Raw genomic sequence first — 14,828 nt, 5'->3', positions numbered from 1 at the left:
AAACAGACCGTACAACATGAGAGTGAAGATGAAAGATGTATCCACATGCACTATACATATGATTTATTCCTTTACTCCAGGGTCTTAAGTCCAGGGCCACTTTTGACCTGACATCATGCTTGATCGGGGTGAGCAGCATGTATGGCTGATGATGATTTGTTTCTGTGTGTTTCATGGCTGGAGTTTTAACTGTCAAACGCCAGCCTGGGAGCCCAGATCTCTGTCAGAGCAGCTCACTGATACACAACCGTGTCCCGCAGTTAAACCACCTGCTCTTCTAAATGTCACTGGCTGAAGGGTGACTGATGTCGGACACGCTGTAGCTGTGCCACTGAAGACCTCTCTCTCTTTCTCTCTCTCTCTCTCAACCCCTCTCTGTCTGTCTCTCTCTCCTTTCAGACCCTGTCTTGGACACGTCTGTCACTCAGCCGAAATAGAATCTCACTACTAAGGATCATGGTATACAATCTTAAGCCTTTTTTTGTTTAACAAGGCACAAACTGTCGACTACGAGCTGCTTATAATTAAGCTTAGAAAAATAAGATGAATCAGTATCTCTAATATGCAACTGCTATCATGCTATCGAGACTCCTATAGGTTTACTCTATTCAACGTGATTAAGTGTATTACATTTTCTTGTGCTGTTTGTTTGCCACTTTCAGGTTGAATTGATTGTTTGTCACAGCATTTTAGGACCCCAAATGCAGACGGGGTGATAGAGAAGCACATACTGTATAGGCTATGTGAAATAATGAATGCGAATATAATACACGATCATTAGTTACGCACATTAAATATGACATTAGCACACAACATCTTGGCATTTTATGCCTGGGAGTTTAATTTTTCCCCTGCCGCTAAAGGCTTTTAGTAGAGAATTATCACCGTGGGTCATTTTATGAACAGTTGCCTAAATACCCCGGTGGTGCTTGTTTACCTTTATGAGTTTGCATCTGATCTGCGCGGACACCATGTGGCTGTTTCGCAGGTTGCCCACGCGGAACATGAGGCACAGTTTCCCGTCGCGCTGCGAGATCACTGAGTCCTGGCTAAACATAAGCGTCTCTGCGCGCTTCTTGGGCTGGGACATTTTAATGAACATGCAGCCGATCAGAAAGGCGTCCACGATAGACCCCAGCAGCGACTGGAACAAGAAGAGAATGATGCCCTCTGGACATTTCTCCGTTATGTAGCGGTAGCCGTAGCCGATGGTGGCCTCGGTCTCTATGAAGAATAGGAACGCGGAGGGGAAGTTGTAAACGTTGGCAACGCAGGGGGTGTAGGACGAGTCGTGGCCATGGTTTATGTCCCCTCTGATGTAGGCGATGATCCACCACATAGAAGCCATGACCAGCCATGCTACGGTATAGGTCAGAACAAAGATAAGTAAGTTCCATCGCCACTTGAGATCCACCAAGGTGGTGAAGAGGTCGGAGATGTATCGGCTGGTCTCCCCGCCGAGGTTCCCGTGCTGCACGTTGCAACGACCGTTCTTTTCCACGAACCGCTGGCGTTTCTTTTTGACAGGTGCAGTAAAAGCGGCGGTGTCTCGGTTTGTATTCACTACCTGATAGTCCTCCCCAAATTTCCTCCGTAGCGCGGCCATAACTTTATCAGAGTGTGAAAAAAATCACTTGCAGTTTTGATCCATTACTTTGTTGTCTTTGTTTCACAAAGACTTGTTATCTGTAGTGCGTAAAGGTCTCCATGGCCAATAACGCGCTGCGCATGGATCTGGGTATCCTCTTCTAAACAGTGCACTCTTTACAAAAGCTTTTAACCTACTCTCACAGGCTTTAGTTGAACATTTTCCCAAAAGAAAGATATGATGGGTTGGTGTGCCATAAGGAGGTGATGGATATTCACTCGCTGATCCCTCCGCTTTCGATTAAAGTGAGAGTGCGCTCGGGGTAGACTGTCTCCTGAACAGACATGCCCACACTGAGAGCTAGCGAGAGACTGTGTGTGTGTGTGTGTGTGTGTGTGCAAGAGAGAGAGGGGGGGGGGGGTATTCATATAATTTATCAGCAGATATTTTTTTAAATATTCAAATTAAATATATATGTCATTCAAAAACAGTATTCCTTGAGGAGAGGTAGGCCTGCGGAGAGGATCATTACCAAAAAACAACCACTTGATTAGGCTACGGTAGCCTAAAGAAACGCGGGATGGTTGGACCCCATGCAGCCCTCCCCGCTTACCTGCTCTCAAGTCAGGCAATGCCACCTTGCGGACAGAAAACGCACGTACAGTCGTATGAGCGTAACGCAGGGGCCAGTGATTTATTTAGTGGGCCTATGCTTTTCTTTGAGGCCGTCTATTACAACAGTCAAGTAAAAACGGTGTTTATTAATTTACTCCAACTTGCTTTGCAGCGACTTTCATGTGCACTCTATTTCTACACAGCTCCTAATTCAAACCCCTTGCTAATGTAATGGCTCTTCTTTAGTTTCCTGTGGAGAGGCTGTTATTGATTCAAACATACTACAGGCCCTTTTCAGACATGTCCCAGAGGACATCTTCAAAACAGTGGGTAGATTCGACCTTGGCACTTGCTGCTAATCAGCCCATCACAAAGGAATGTATTGTAACTGCAGAAGATGGCTGAATCCTGTGCATAGTTCTGCTATAATGTTCATTCCTGTTAGTCCGATTCTGCATTGATTGAACTTCATAACCATCTATATGTCTCCGAGACCTACCTGTCTGTCTGTCTGTCTGTCTGTCTGTCTGTCCGTCCGTCCGTCCGTCCGTCCGTCCGTCCGTCCGTCCGTCCGTCCGTCCGTCCATTCCACATGGTCACTGATGTCCAGGTCATTTTTATCTACACTGGGTATACAAAACATCCAGAACATAGACTGACCAGGTGAATCCAGGTGAAAGCTATGACCACTTCAATCCACTTCAATTACTGTAGATGAAGGGGAGGAGACAGGTTCAAGGAGGATTTTTAAACCTTGAGACAATCGAGACATGTGTTGTGTGTGTGTGCCATTCAGAGGGTGAATGGGAAAGACAAAAGATTGACAGTGAGTGCCTTTGAATTGGGTATGATAATAGGTGCCAGTCACACCAGTTTGTGTGAACTGCAACGCTACTGGGTTTTTCACACTCAACAATTTCCCCTGTGAATCAAAGATGGTCCACCACCCAAAGGACATCCAGCCAATTTAACACAACTGTGGGAAGCTTTGAAGTCAAGATGAGACGGCATCCATGTGGAACGCTTTAGACACCCTGTAGAGTCCATGCCTCGACAAATTAAGGCTGTTCTGAGGGGCAAAGGGGGGTGTTCTTAACGTTTTGTACAATCAGTTTATATCAAAACAATGATATACTGTATCACACACGGGGCAGTGTCATAGTTTGGTTTAGACTAATTCTAGGCCCAACTTATTCTGCCTTTACCTTGTGTTTAGAGAGAGAGAGAGAGCAGTGTGGCTGATGGCATAGGTCCGTTCAGCAGAGCAGTTGGATCAGATACATTATCTGTTGCAGTAATACAATCGTCTGTTACTGCCATTAACAGGCCCACAAGGAGATAACCAGCTGTTTCACTGTGATTAGTCACTTATGGATAGATTCCCAGTTATCTAACGGACAGATAGACAATGAATGGGTGTGCTGTTGTGTTCAAATGAAATGAGAATGGGTTCCCAGAGGTTAGACACTCAACAGATCTTATCGGGAATCCTTTTTTTTAACCACCTATAGTACCAGTCAACGTTTGGACACACATACTCATTCAAGGGTTATTCTTTTGTTTTACTATTTTCTACATTGTAGAATAATAGTGAAGGCAGCAAAACTATGAAATAACACATATAGAATCATGTAGTAACCAAAAAAGTATTAAACAATCAAAATAGATTTTTGAGTCTTCAAAGTAGCCATCCTTTGCCTTGATGACAGCTTTGCACACTCTTGGCATTTTCTCAACCAGCTTCACCTGGAATGCTTTTCCAACAGTCTTGAAGGAGTTCCCGCATATGCTGAGCACTTGTTGGCTGCTTTTCCTTCACACTGCGGTCCAAATCATCCCAAATGATCTCAATTGGGTTGAGGTCGGGTGATTGTGGAGGCCAGGTCATCTGATGCAGCACTCCATCACCCTTCTTCTTAGTCAAGTAGCCCTTACACAGCCTGGAGGTCTGTTTTTGGTCAATGTCCTGTTGAAAAACAAATGATAGTCCCACTAATATCCAGATGGAATGGCATATCGTTGCACAATGGTGTGGTAGACATGCTGGTTAAGTGTGCCTTGAATGCTAAATAAATCACTGACAGTGTCACCAGCAAAGCACCCCCATACCATCACACCTCCTCCTCCATGCTTCACGGTGGGAACCACACATGCAGAGATCATCCATTCACCTACTCTGCATCTCACAAAGACACTCCGGATGGAACTAAAAATCTTGAATTTGGAATACAGCAGACCAAAGGACAGATTTACACCGGTCTAATGTCCATTGCTCGTGTTTCTTGGCCCAAGCAGGTCTCTTCTTATTATTGGTGTCCTTTAGTAGTGGTTTCTTTGCAGCAATTTGACCATGAAGGCCTGATTTACCCAGTCTCCTCTGAACAGTTGATGTTGCGATGTGTCTGTTACTTGAACTCTGTAAAGCATATATTTGAGCTGCAATTTCTGAGGCTGGTAACTAATGAACTTATCCTCTGCAGCAGACGTAACTCTGGGTCTTCCTTTCCTGTGGCGGTTTTTGTAACTGCACTTGAAGAAACTTAAGGTCTTGACATTTTCAGGATTGACCGATGGACTGTCATTTCTCTTAGCTGACTTGAGCTGTTCTTTCCATATTATGGACTTGGTCTTTTACCAAATATGACTATCTTCCGTATACAAATCTGCCTTTTCACAACATAACTGATTGACTCAAATGCATTAAGAATTAAAGAAATTTCACAAATTAACTTTTTATTTTTTTATTTTTTTTATTTTACCCCCTTTTTCTCCCCAATTTTGTGGTATCCAATTGTTAGTAGTTACTATCTTGTCTCATCGCTGCAACTCCCGTACAGGCTCAGGAGAGACGAAGGTCGAAAGCCATGCATCCTCCGAAACACAACCCAACCAAGCCGCACTGCTTTCTAACACAGCGCACATCCAACCCGGAAGCCAGGCGCACCAATGTGTCGGAGGAAACACTGTGTACCTGGCGACCTTGGTTAGCGTGCACTGCGCCCGGCCCGCCACAGGAGTCGCTGGTGCGCGATGAGACAAGGATATCCCTACCGGCCAAACCCTCCCTAACCCGGACGACGCTAGGCCAATTGTGCGTCGCCCCACGGACCTCCCGGTCGCGGCCGGCTGCGACAGAGCCTGGGCGCGAACCCAGAGTCTCTGGTGGCACAGCTAGCGCTGCGATGCAGTGCCCTAGACCACTGCGCACCTGTTTATTGAAATGCATTCCAGGTGACTACCTCGTGAAGCTGGTTGAGAGAGCGCCAAGAGTGTGCAAATCTGTCATCAAGGCAAAGGGTGGCTACTTTGAAGATTTTCAAATATAAAACCCTTGCTTGGTTATTCCATATGTGCTATTTCATAGTTTCGATGTCTTCACTAAGAGAATAGTACAAATAAAGAAAAACCCTTGAATGAGTGGGTGTGTCCAAACGTTTGGCTGGTACTGTATGTTGAAATAAGAGTATTAAGTCATTGCCAAATATACTGTATCAGCAACTGAATGTATCAGCAACTGCCAGTTTAAAATGAACAAGTTGGACCTTATTATATTCAATGTTTATTGCTTTCCTCTGGAAAAGAATATCGCAAAGACTGACTAATGTAATTTTCCCTCTGGCTTTAAATTATGAGTGAGGGAGATATCAAATAAAGAAATGATATGGATTCTTTGCAGGTTTTCGTTGATAGACCTGTTGAAAACTGTATTAAAAGCATCCATCAGAAATTATACGGCAGATTAATATAATGCAAAGTATTGCTTCCAGCGGCTCCCACAGTGTCTCTGTGTGTGTGTGTGTGTGTGTGTGTGTGTGTGTGTGTGTGTGTGTGTGTGTGTGTGTGTGTGTGTGTGTGTGTGTGTGTGTGTGTGTGTGTGTGTGTGTGTGTGTGTGTGTGTGTGTGTGTGTGTGTGTGTGTGTGTGTGTGTGTGTCATGAATATTGAACTGAACTGAAGCAATCTTTATAGCCACCTAGAGTGAATTCATTTTGAATATTGTATGTGTTTATTCTACCTGTGTGTTTATGCTAGAGACCATCTTGTAGTGTATACAGGGCAATCTCCTCTTTCCGCTGTCAGCCGAGATATAAAGTTTGCGCCCATTCCATAACATGGGGCTTGTGAAAGAAAGCAGCTTTTTTTTTACATGAAAGGATCCGGATAAGAAAGTCATCACAAAATCAGCTGTAGAACCCAAACCGTTTGAGCTACAAAGTCATATTTCAAAGAGGTCTTCTCACAAAACAGACTGTCCAGACCAAACTGTTGGAGCTATGTCACCAAAATCGAAAGGAGACTTTCACAAACACGAAGGTGTCAGTTGTTTTGCTCTACTACACACACAAGCTTCAGGGGAGTCATCTGAATTTAACCCAGTACTGGGCTGTAGAAATTACAAAAAGTGCATAGGGGGTCAAATGTGCCAAAAATAATGTGACAAAACATAAAATATTTTCTTATCTTTCAGATATAAGGACAGACACTTCAAAACCTTGTTGCTTATTATTTCTTTTTTTAACTTTCTATTTTGCCTTCTGTGAATGTGTTATTCAATGTGTTTACATGGGGTACAGCAGTAAAGGCAAAATTCAATGTTTCATCAAATCATTTTTTAAATCTATGTTTGTTTATACCTACAGGGGTCCTAAAATTCCAAATCAAATGCCTGAATGATCAATTTTATGACCCTCTTAAAACAATTCCATATGTTAGCTAAGTAGATAATGCGATCTAAGGGCTTAGAGTAGACCTACAAGGGCACCTGTCCAACTGAGTTTTTTACTATAGCTAATCTTAACCACTGCTCCTTTTTACTGAGAACTACTGTTACATAAAGCCCAAACACAAGCCCACCATGAGCCAGAGAAGCCAGGGTCAATGTGCAGACATAGCGAGACAGGGGCGGGGGGGGGGGGGGGGGGATATCCTCCGTGTACAATGTAAAACACCAAATAAGGCATAAATTAGGCCGATACCCGCTAATTATCGAAATCCAGAAAAGAGACGTTAAATTCTACAACCACCTAAAAAGAAGCAATTCCCAAACCTTCCATAACCAAGCCATCACCTACAGAGAGATGAACGTGGAGAAGAGTCCCTTAATCCCCTAAGCAAGCTGGTCCTGGGGCTTTGTTCACAAACACAAACAGACCCCACAGAGCCCCAGGACAGCAGCACAATTAGACCCAAGCAAATCATGAGAAAACAAAAAGATAATTACTTGACACATTGGAAAGAATTTACAAAAACACAGATCAGACTAGAATGCTATTTAGCCCTAAACAGAGAGTACACAATGGCAGAATACCTGCCCACTGTGACTGACCCAAAATTAAGGAACTCTTTGACTATGTACAGACTCAGTGAGCATAGCCTTGCTATTGAGAAAGGCCGCCGAAGGCAGACCTGGCTCTCAAGGGAAGACAGGCTATGTGCACACTTCCCACAAAATTAGGTGGAAATTAGGTGGACTTCCTAACCTCCTGCCAAATGTATGACCATATTAGAGACACATATATCACTCAGATTACACAGACCCCTGATTCAAGTATTTTTTTGCCAGATCCTAATTGGTATGTCGAATTTTATGTTCCTTTTGATGGCATAAATTGAAATTGAATTGAGAGAGAGTTGTAGAAACATTAGCCAGAAGTAGTCAGCCAGAGAGCAGGAGACAGTCCACCGGGCTACCAGCCAAGATCTTCTGTCTGGAGGGAGAGAGGCTAGAATCAACACAATCTAATTAGACCCAATCAAGTAGAACAAAATGCACAAACACAGAGATGGAATTAGTGGAAGCATTTGGGATATTTGAAATGGTGTATATGCGTCCCAGTAACATAGTCTCATCAGGGATTTAGTGGTAAAATGTTAGGTGGGTGATACTTCAATGCATTTTTCTGCGAAGGTTAGGTAAACTGTTGAGCAAAAAAAAAGTGGGTAAACTGCATTTACATGTGGTTAGCCTCCACTAGACCACTGCTCTTAATCCCAATATAATATTATATTGTAGAAGCAGAACTATCGCAGTACCACAGCAATCTAGACACACAACTAAGATGGTTAATGATGAAATGCTTGAACAGATTTTTTTTTAATCGTCATGGCAATCATACTTTCTGAAATATCAAGACAAAAAAAAAGCCTTTCAAAATGTCTTAACAGCCATGTTGAGATTTCCTATCCTGTTGTTTGACTGGCAGGGGTTTTCCTCAATGAGGAGTTTAGTTTTGCAAATCAAGGCCAGCCACTCAGCCTGGCCAGTCAATCATCCCTCTCTCCTTGGCTTCCAATAATAGACAAAGAATGTAATGTGATATTCAGCAATTCTATTTTGTGCAGATCGTCTCTCGTGTTGGATGGATCTGGGGGGGAGGAGAGACAAAGGAACAGAGGAAGGGAGACAGAGGAAAGACATAGTAATGTAATGCACTGAATTATAGATGAGTAAAGAGAATTGATAGCCATCTATGAGCAGTTTGTCACGTGACCCCGCAAGTTGCCTTAAATACCAGATGAGGTAATGATGTCTGAGTCCCAAAGTGGCACCCTATTCCATATTTAGTGCACTAGTGCTCTGGTCAGAAGTCATGTACTATTAAGGGAATAGGGTGTCATTTGGGACTTAGATGATGTGAGATCTGTTTTCCTGCTGTCTCAGTCGGACCTGTAGTGGGGTAATACTTATCATAAGATATTATATATATATATATATATATATATATATACCTCACAAGCGACCTGTGATAAAACTATGCCATTTGTATGTTAACAAAGACTATTAAACGGAATATCTGACTCCATAAAGATGATTTAGCAATGTGCAAGAGACTATTGATGAGTTACAGTAATAGAAAGGTCAAGAAAGGTCTGAGAATGGAATTCTAAGGGAAAATAGATTTAATATCATTGTAAAATGAACGTTACATTATACAACGCATACAGCTTCAGTTACAAATCATTAACAACCATTACAAGGCATTATTCTAGGCACGATCAGAGAGGGGGAGAGAGAGAGAAGTCATAGCTTGAAAGGCCATGCCCCCAAGAGTCCTTGGGGAGGAAAGAGAGAAGTGTATCTCACCAGCGACAGGTCAGGAACAAAGAAAAAGAGACAACGAATCCAAGACCCCTTTATAACATCTGAGTTGTTTGGATTCACAATCTGAGTTGTTGACCAATAGTATTACTGTAAAGTTAACCTCCAATCAGCTATTAGACCTAGAGAATGTAAAGACAACTGAACCTCTGCTTCATAGATCTGTGACAGAATGGGGGATGTCAAGAGCAACACAAAGAGGGCTGAATTCCTAAGACAACACAAAGGAAATCCTTGCATACAGTGTAAATAGTCACTTGGGGGAGCTAGGCCACCCTACAGACATGTTCATCCTTGATCGGCAAGGACAGCTTGCAGGTACAGACTAGCTCTCTCCTCAGACTTCTCTGCACAGAGAGAGGATCGGTTTGCCTGGGGGTGCAGTGGTGGTGAAGCCTCTGACGCCTTTCTGTCCCATCCGCAACCTTAACTTAACCGCTGGGCTGGAAGGAGACAGTGATGGAAAGCTGATCTTTATCTACACTCTAACTGACAATACAATGAAAAAATATTTGCAACTGCACTATTAGAAAAGATGGTGCTATCTAGAACCTGAAAGGTTTCTTCGCCTGTCCCAACAGGAGAACCCTTTGAAGAACCCTTTTTGGTTCCATGTATAACCCCCAGTAGTGGAAAAAGTACCCAATTGTCATACTTGAGTAAAAGTAAAGATACCTCAATAGAAAATGACTCAAGTAAAAGGTACCCAGCAAAATCTACTTGAGTAAAATTCTCAAAGTATTTGGTTTAAAATATACGTATCAAAAGTATCAAAAGTAAAAGTATAAATAATTAGAAATTCCTTATATTACAGTTTTTTTCTATTGCTAACATCCATTGGTCAAAACTGAAGTCACATTGTCAAAACTCTTCACACAGTCAGCGAATCAGAAGTGTATGTGGACCAAACTGTGAATCATTGTTCATTGCTTTCACACAAAATGCATTAAATGACCACATTCTCCGAAATCCATGAACACTTTTCTCATTCATACTCCACCACCGGCAAAACTATATATTTGCAGCACGTTTTCAAATGCTACACACTGTTTCCAAAACTGTTAAAAACAAATTCAAAACAGAATGATGGCAAATGTCGTGCATTTCTGCAGTAACCAGATTGAAACATATAGAAAATCTCAGCAGAATATTTAATAATTCCAAACACAGCTGATTAACACGCCCTGACCTTAGTTATCTATGTTTTCTTTATTATTTTGGTTAGGTCAGGGTGTGACGAGGGTGGGTATGCTTGTTTTGTATTGTCTAGGGGTTTTGTATGTCATGGGGTGTTTGTAAGTCTAGGCATATGTAGGTCTATGGTGGCCTGAATTGGTTCACAATCAGAGGCAGCTGTTTATTGTTGTCTCTGATTGGGGATCATATTTAGGTTGCCATTTTCCCTTGGGTATTCGTGGGTTCTTATTCTATGTTTAGTTGCCTGTCTGCACTAGCCATATTAGTTTCATGGTTCGTTTTGTTATTTTGTTCAGTGTTCATTCTTTAAATAAAGACGAATGTACGCTTATCACGCTGCGTCTTGGTTTCCTCCTTACGACGGCCGTGACACTGATTGCAATTTCAGTTTAAAGCCTACCCAAGTATCCTTCTTTCAGTCTCGTTATCAAACAGACAAAAGAGAATGGCTTCGGAATGATTTAGTTTGGAAACATGGATGAAGGAAGACAGGTTGGTGGGGAAAGAAGAGTGGCAGGGAGCGGGAGAATGCATGGAGGACAAAGGAGAGGAAGACCAAGAGCGGTGGTCTCTGATGAGATAAGGACCACAATTATTGACCATGTTGTAAACAATGGTCTCTCTTTGAGAGAGGCCGGTTTAAGGGTGCAACCAAATCTGCAGCGTTCAACAGTTGCATCAATAGTACGAAGGTTCCAGCAAAACAACAGGTGAGATGTGCATCCTTCAATGATAATTGAACTACATAAAACAGTACAATACAGTATGTTCACATTTTTACATGTACTGCCATTTTGAAATATATCGATTGTTTTGTGTTTTTCAGTAGGATCCAAAGGTTGCCTCCCACAGGAGGGAAAGGCAGAATATTATCATATGTGCAGGAAATTGCCATTGTTGACATGGTAATTGGCAACAATGCAATAAAACCACTGGAAATTCGGGACAGAGTGCTGGCAGACAATATCACTTTTAGGAATGTGAATGCGGTCAGCAGCATTGACAATTGCCAGAGTCCTAGAGAAACATAAAATAAGGATGAAGCAGTTGTACCCTTTGAGAGAAACAGTGAATGTGTGAAAGAACTCCGGTATCAATATGTCCAGGTAAGATGTCTGTTCAATAACCAAACAGGGTACATACACAGCTATGCATAATGTAAAGTACTGCAAAACTGTGGATTTACTCTATTTTAGAGTAATAAAGATGGAAGCCAGGCAAACTGCACATACATTCATCTTTGTGGATGAAGCTGGAACCTGGCAAAAACACGCCGCAGGGGAAGAAATGTAATTGGACAGAGAGCAACCGTGGATGTCCCAGGCCACAGAGTAGCTAACATCACAATGTGTGCAGCACTGTCCAATGATGGTTTGCTGTTACACAAACTACTCACTGGCTCTTACAATACAGAGAGGCTCATTTCTTTTCCGGATGACCTGTATAATCGACTTGTGCCAGCGGAGAAGAGAAGGGCGGAAACTCCCCTACCTTCATTGTTGTGAGGGATAATGTGGCATTCCACCACTCTGCTGCAGTCACAGACTGGTTTGCTGCACATCCCAGGATGTCAGTACTATTCCTGCCTCCATACTCCCCCTTCCTAAACCCCATAGAGGAGTTTTTCTCTGCGTGGAGGTGAAAGGTTTATGACCACCATTCACATGACCAGATGTCCTTACTGGATGCTATGAATGTGCGGTGTAGATACACTTCTCCTGAAGACTGCCAGGGTTGGATTAGACATTCCAGAAGATACTTTCCAAGATGCATCGCCAGAGACATAAGATGTGATGTTGATGAGAACTTGTGGCCAAATGCAGGAGAGAGGGAGAACTAGAACCCTCACAGTACTGTACAGTATGAATGATTATACTATACATGTTTTGTTTTTTATTAATTATTATTGCAGCCCTGAATTTCAGGATTTTTTTTGTTTCAACTTTTTATTTTTCACAAGTGAATTAGTAGATGCAAAGATATAGAAAAAATAAAGGCTATTGAAGCAAAGTGCTGCATTACTGATTCATTATTGTTACATATACTTTAGTACAGTCAATAAAGTGAAAAGGTGCTATTCTTTGTCACGTCTGCTTCCAACTCACACTCATACATGTAGATACCCTGAATGCAGATCACTTTCCATCTCACACATAGATCTCCTGAACGCAGCTCACTCTCCAGATCCCAATCACCCGAATTCTGATCACCTGTTCACACACCTGTATGTCATTATCACACACTATTTAGTTCAGTTCTTTGCAATATTGTTTGTTTTTGACACACTTCTCTTCGGAGCGCTGGTTTTCCTGTCATGTACTCATCCCGTGTTGGATAGTTTTTGCCTGCCTCACTAATGACGCCTTTTGCCTATTACTTGTCTATTCCCTGCCTGTACCATAGCCTATCAGATTTCCTGTTATTCACCTATTGCCTGATCTCCCGGATGACATTACAAGCCTTTTCCCTGCCTATACTGTTGCCTTTTGGACCTCTGTGTATGACCTGCTGCCTGCCCCTGGACCCAGCTACCTGTCTCCTCCTGTGGTCCTTTACAATAAACACCTGCTGCGCCCTGCGCTTGAAACCAGCTCTCTGTCTCTCTCGTGTTCATTACATTATTCTTTAATGAAATACTGATTTATGTGAAAAATCATTCAAACTATAAAGATAAAAGTTAAGTTATGTAATGCTCCCTGTTAGTGCTTTTTAGGTCAGTGTGTTATGAGTGACAATGTATGCTTTCTAAGTGAGAATTGTTGCCAGTGTTATGGTCGAACGAGCTTATTTTGAGACATGTATGAAGTGTTATGGTGGTGTGAGTGAGTTTTGGAGGTGATATTAACTGTTTGGCCAAGATGCATGTTGGTAATGCAGACTGTGAAGAGTTTTGAAAAAAGTGGTTTCAGTATTGACTGATGCTTGTTAGCAGTTGAAAAAAAAAAAAGCAAAACAGATGGCAACATTTTCTTGTTTTTTAAATTTAAGGATAGCCAGAGGCACACTCCAACATTCAGACATAATTTACAAACAATATGTGTGTTAAGTGAGTCCGCCAGATCAGAGGCAGTAGGAATGACCAGGGATGTTCTGTTGAGTGCGTGAATTGGACCATATTCCTGTCCTGCTAAGCATTCAAATTGTAATGAGTACTTTTGGGTGTCAAGGAAAATGTATGGAGTAAAAAGTACAATATAAAATATAAATATATAAAACAATTAAAGTACATTTACCTCAAACTACATAAGTAGTAGTTTAAAGTATTTTTACTTAAGTACTTCACACCACTGATAACCCTTTTGGGTTCCATAGAACCAATTCCACAGAGGGTTCTACCTGGAGCCAAAAAGGGTTCCCATATTGGGACATACGAAGGACCCGTTTTGGAACCCTTTTTTCTAAGAGTGTGTGTGAGGGTGTTGGTTCCAGAGTGTGTCTCACAGTATGTGGTAGAAGTGTATGGTAGTACTGTTAAAGAGATGTCTTGCTCTGCATACGGATGATAAAAATCAACCAAACGCCCACATTGATCACCTCAGTCTCCTGTATATCTTCAAGCAGTGGCCCTGATGAACGTTCTGTTTAATGGAGGGGAATGTTTCATGTATGCCCATAAATGTACATTCTCACCATCTAATCTCTGATCCTCCCATAGATCGCTGCACAACAGCCATATGCACTCCAGCCTAGCATTGTGCCACACCGCTGAATTTGATTATTAGAGAAGTCTTAATGCATATTTAAATGCTTTGAGATGACAAGTGATTTGAAATATACAGCTGCTGTCAGCAATATGGGTTGTTATCAGGAATATATTAAGACGGGAGGAGGGCAGTGTGGCACACATCAAAAGGCAACCCACTGACCCTCTACATTAACTCATACGTCTCTATTTCATTGATGCTCTCCACTGAATTAATTGGGTTGTTAACACAGGCAATTAGGAGTACAGCTGAGACCAGAGGAAAAGGGGGATAGAGTCTGATGAGTGGTGGTTAGATATATACACATTAATTCACACAGCCAGTAGATCTATGGGGCTCTTATTCATAAACACATTCAGAGATGTGGTATATATCACTTCAGAGAATGTCTCCAATGATTGTTCCTCCCTTGGCTAGTTTGAAATTTGTTGTTAGTAGGCTATTCGTGTCCCTTCTCTCTTTTATTTTATTTTCTTATTTTCAGGGCCACTACTTGTTCTTATTAAGGGTCACTCTGTTCACAGGAGACCAGACCACTGTGACTAATTAGTCGAAGCTATTTCAGGAATGTATTTATTTTGTGCTAAATATGCCACAATATCCATGCAGCATAGTATCATTGAATA

General features: G+C 42.1%; 1 protein-coding gene across 1 annotated transcript in view; it reads right to left on the bottom strand.

Moving 5' to 3' along the window:
• The window catches only part of LOC129829049 (G protein-activated inward rectifier potassium channel 1-like), a 27,447-nt gene extending 25,471 nt beyond the window's left edge, over positions 1 to 1,976 (bottom strand). The window contains exon 1 of the mRNA XM_055890496.1: positions 938 to 1,976. Within this exon, the coding sequence (XP_055746471.1) occupies positions 938 to 1,606 (669 nt within the window). The 5' untranslated portion in view covers positions 1,607 to 1,976. The remainder of the gene's footprint in view (positions 1 to 937) is intronic.
• Positions 1,977 to 14,828: the final 12,852 nt, after the last annotated feature.

The sequence above is a fragment of the Salvelinus fontinalis genome, chromosome 2, assembly GCF_029448725.1.
Source record: "Salvelinus fontinalis isolate EN_2023a chromosome 2, ASM2944872v1, whole genome shotgun sequence".
In the NCBI taxonomy this organism is placed as follows: domain Eukaryota; kingdom Metazoa; phylum Chordata; class Actinopteri; order Salmoniformes; family Salmonidae; genus Salvelinus; species Salvelinus fontinalis.
The sequence above is the reverse complement of the archived record's forward strand: the minus strand, read 5'-3'. Positions and strand labels throughout refer to the sequence as shown.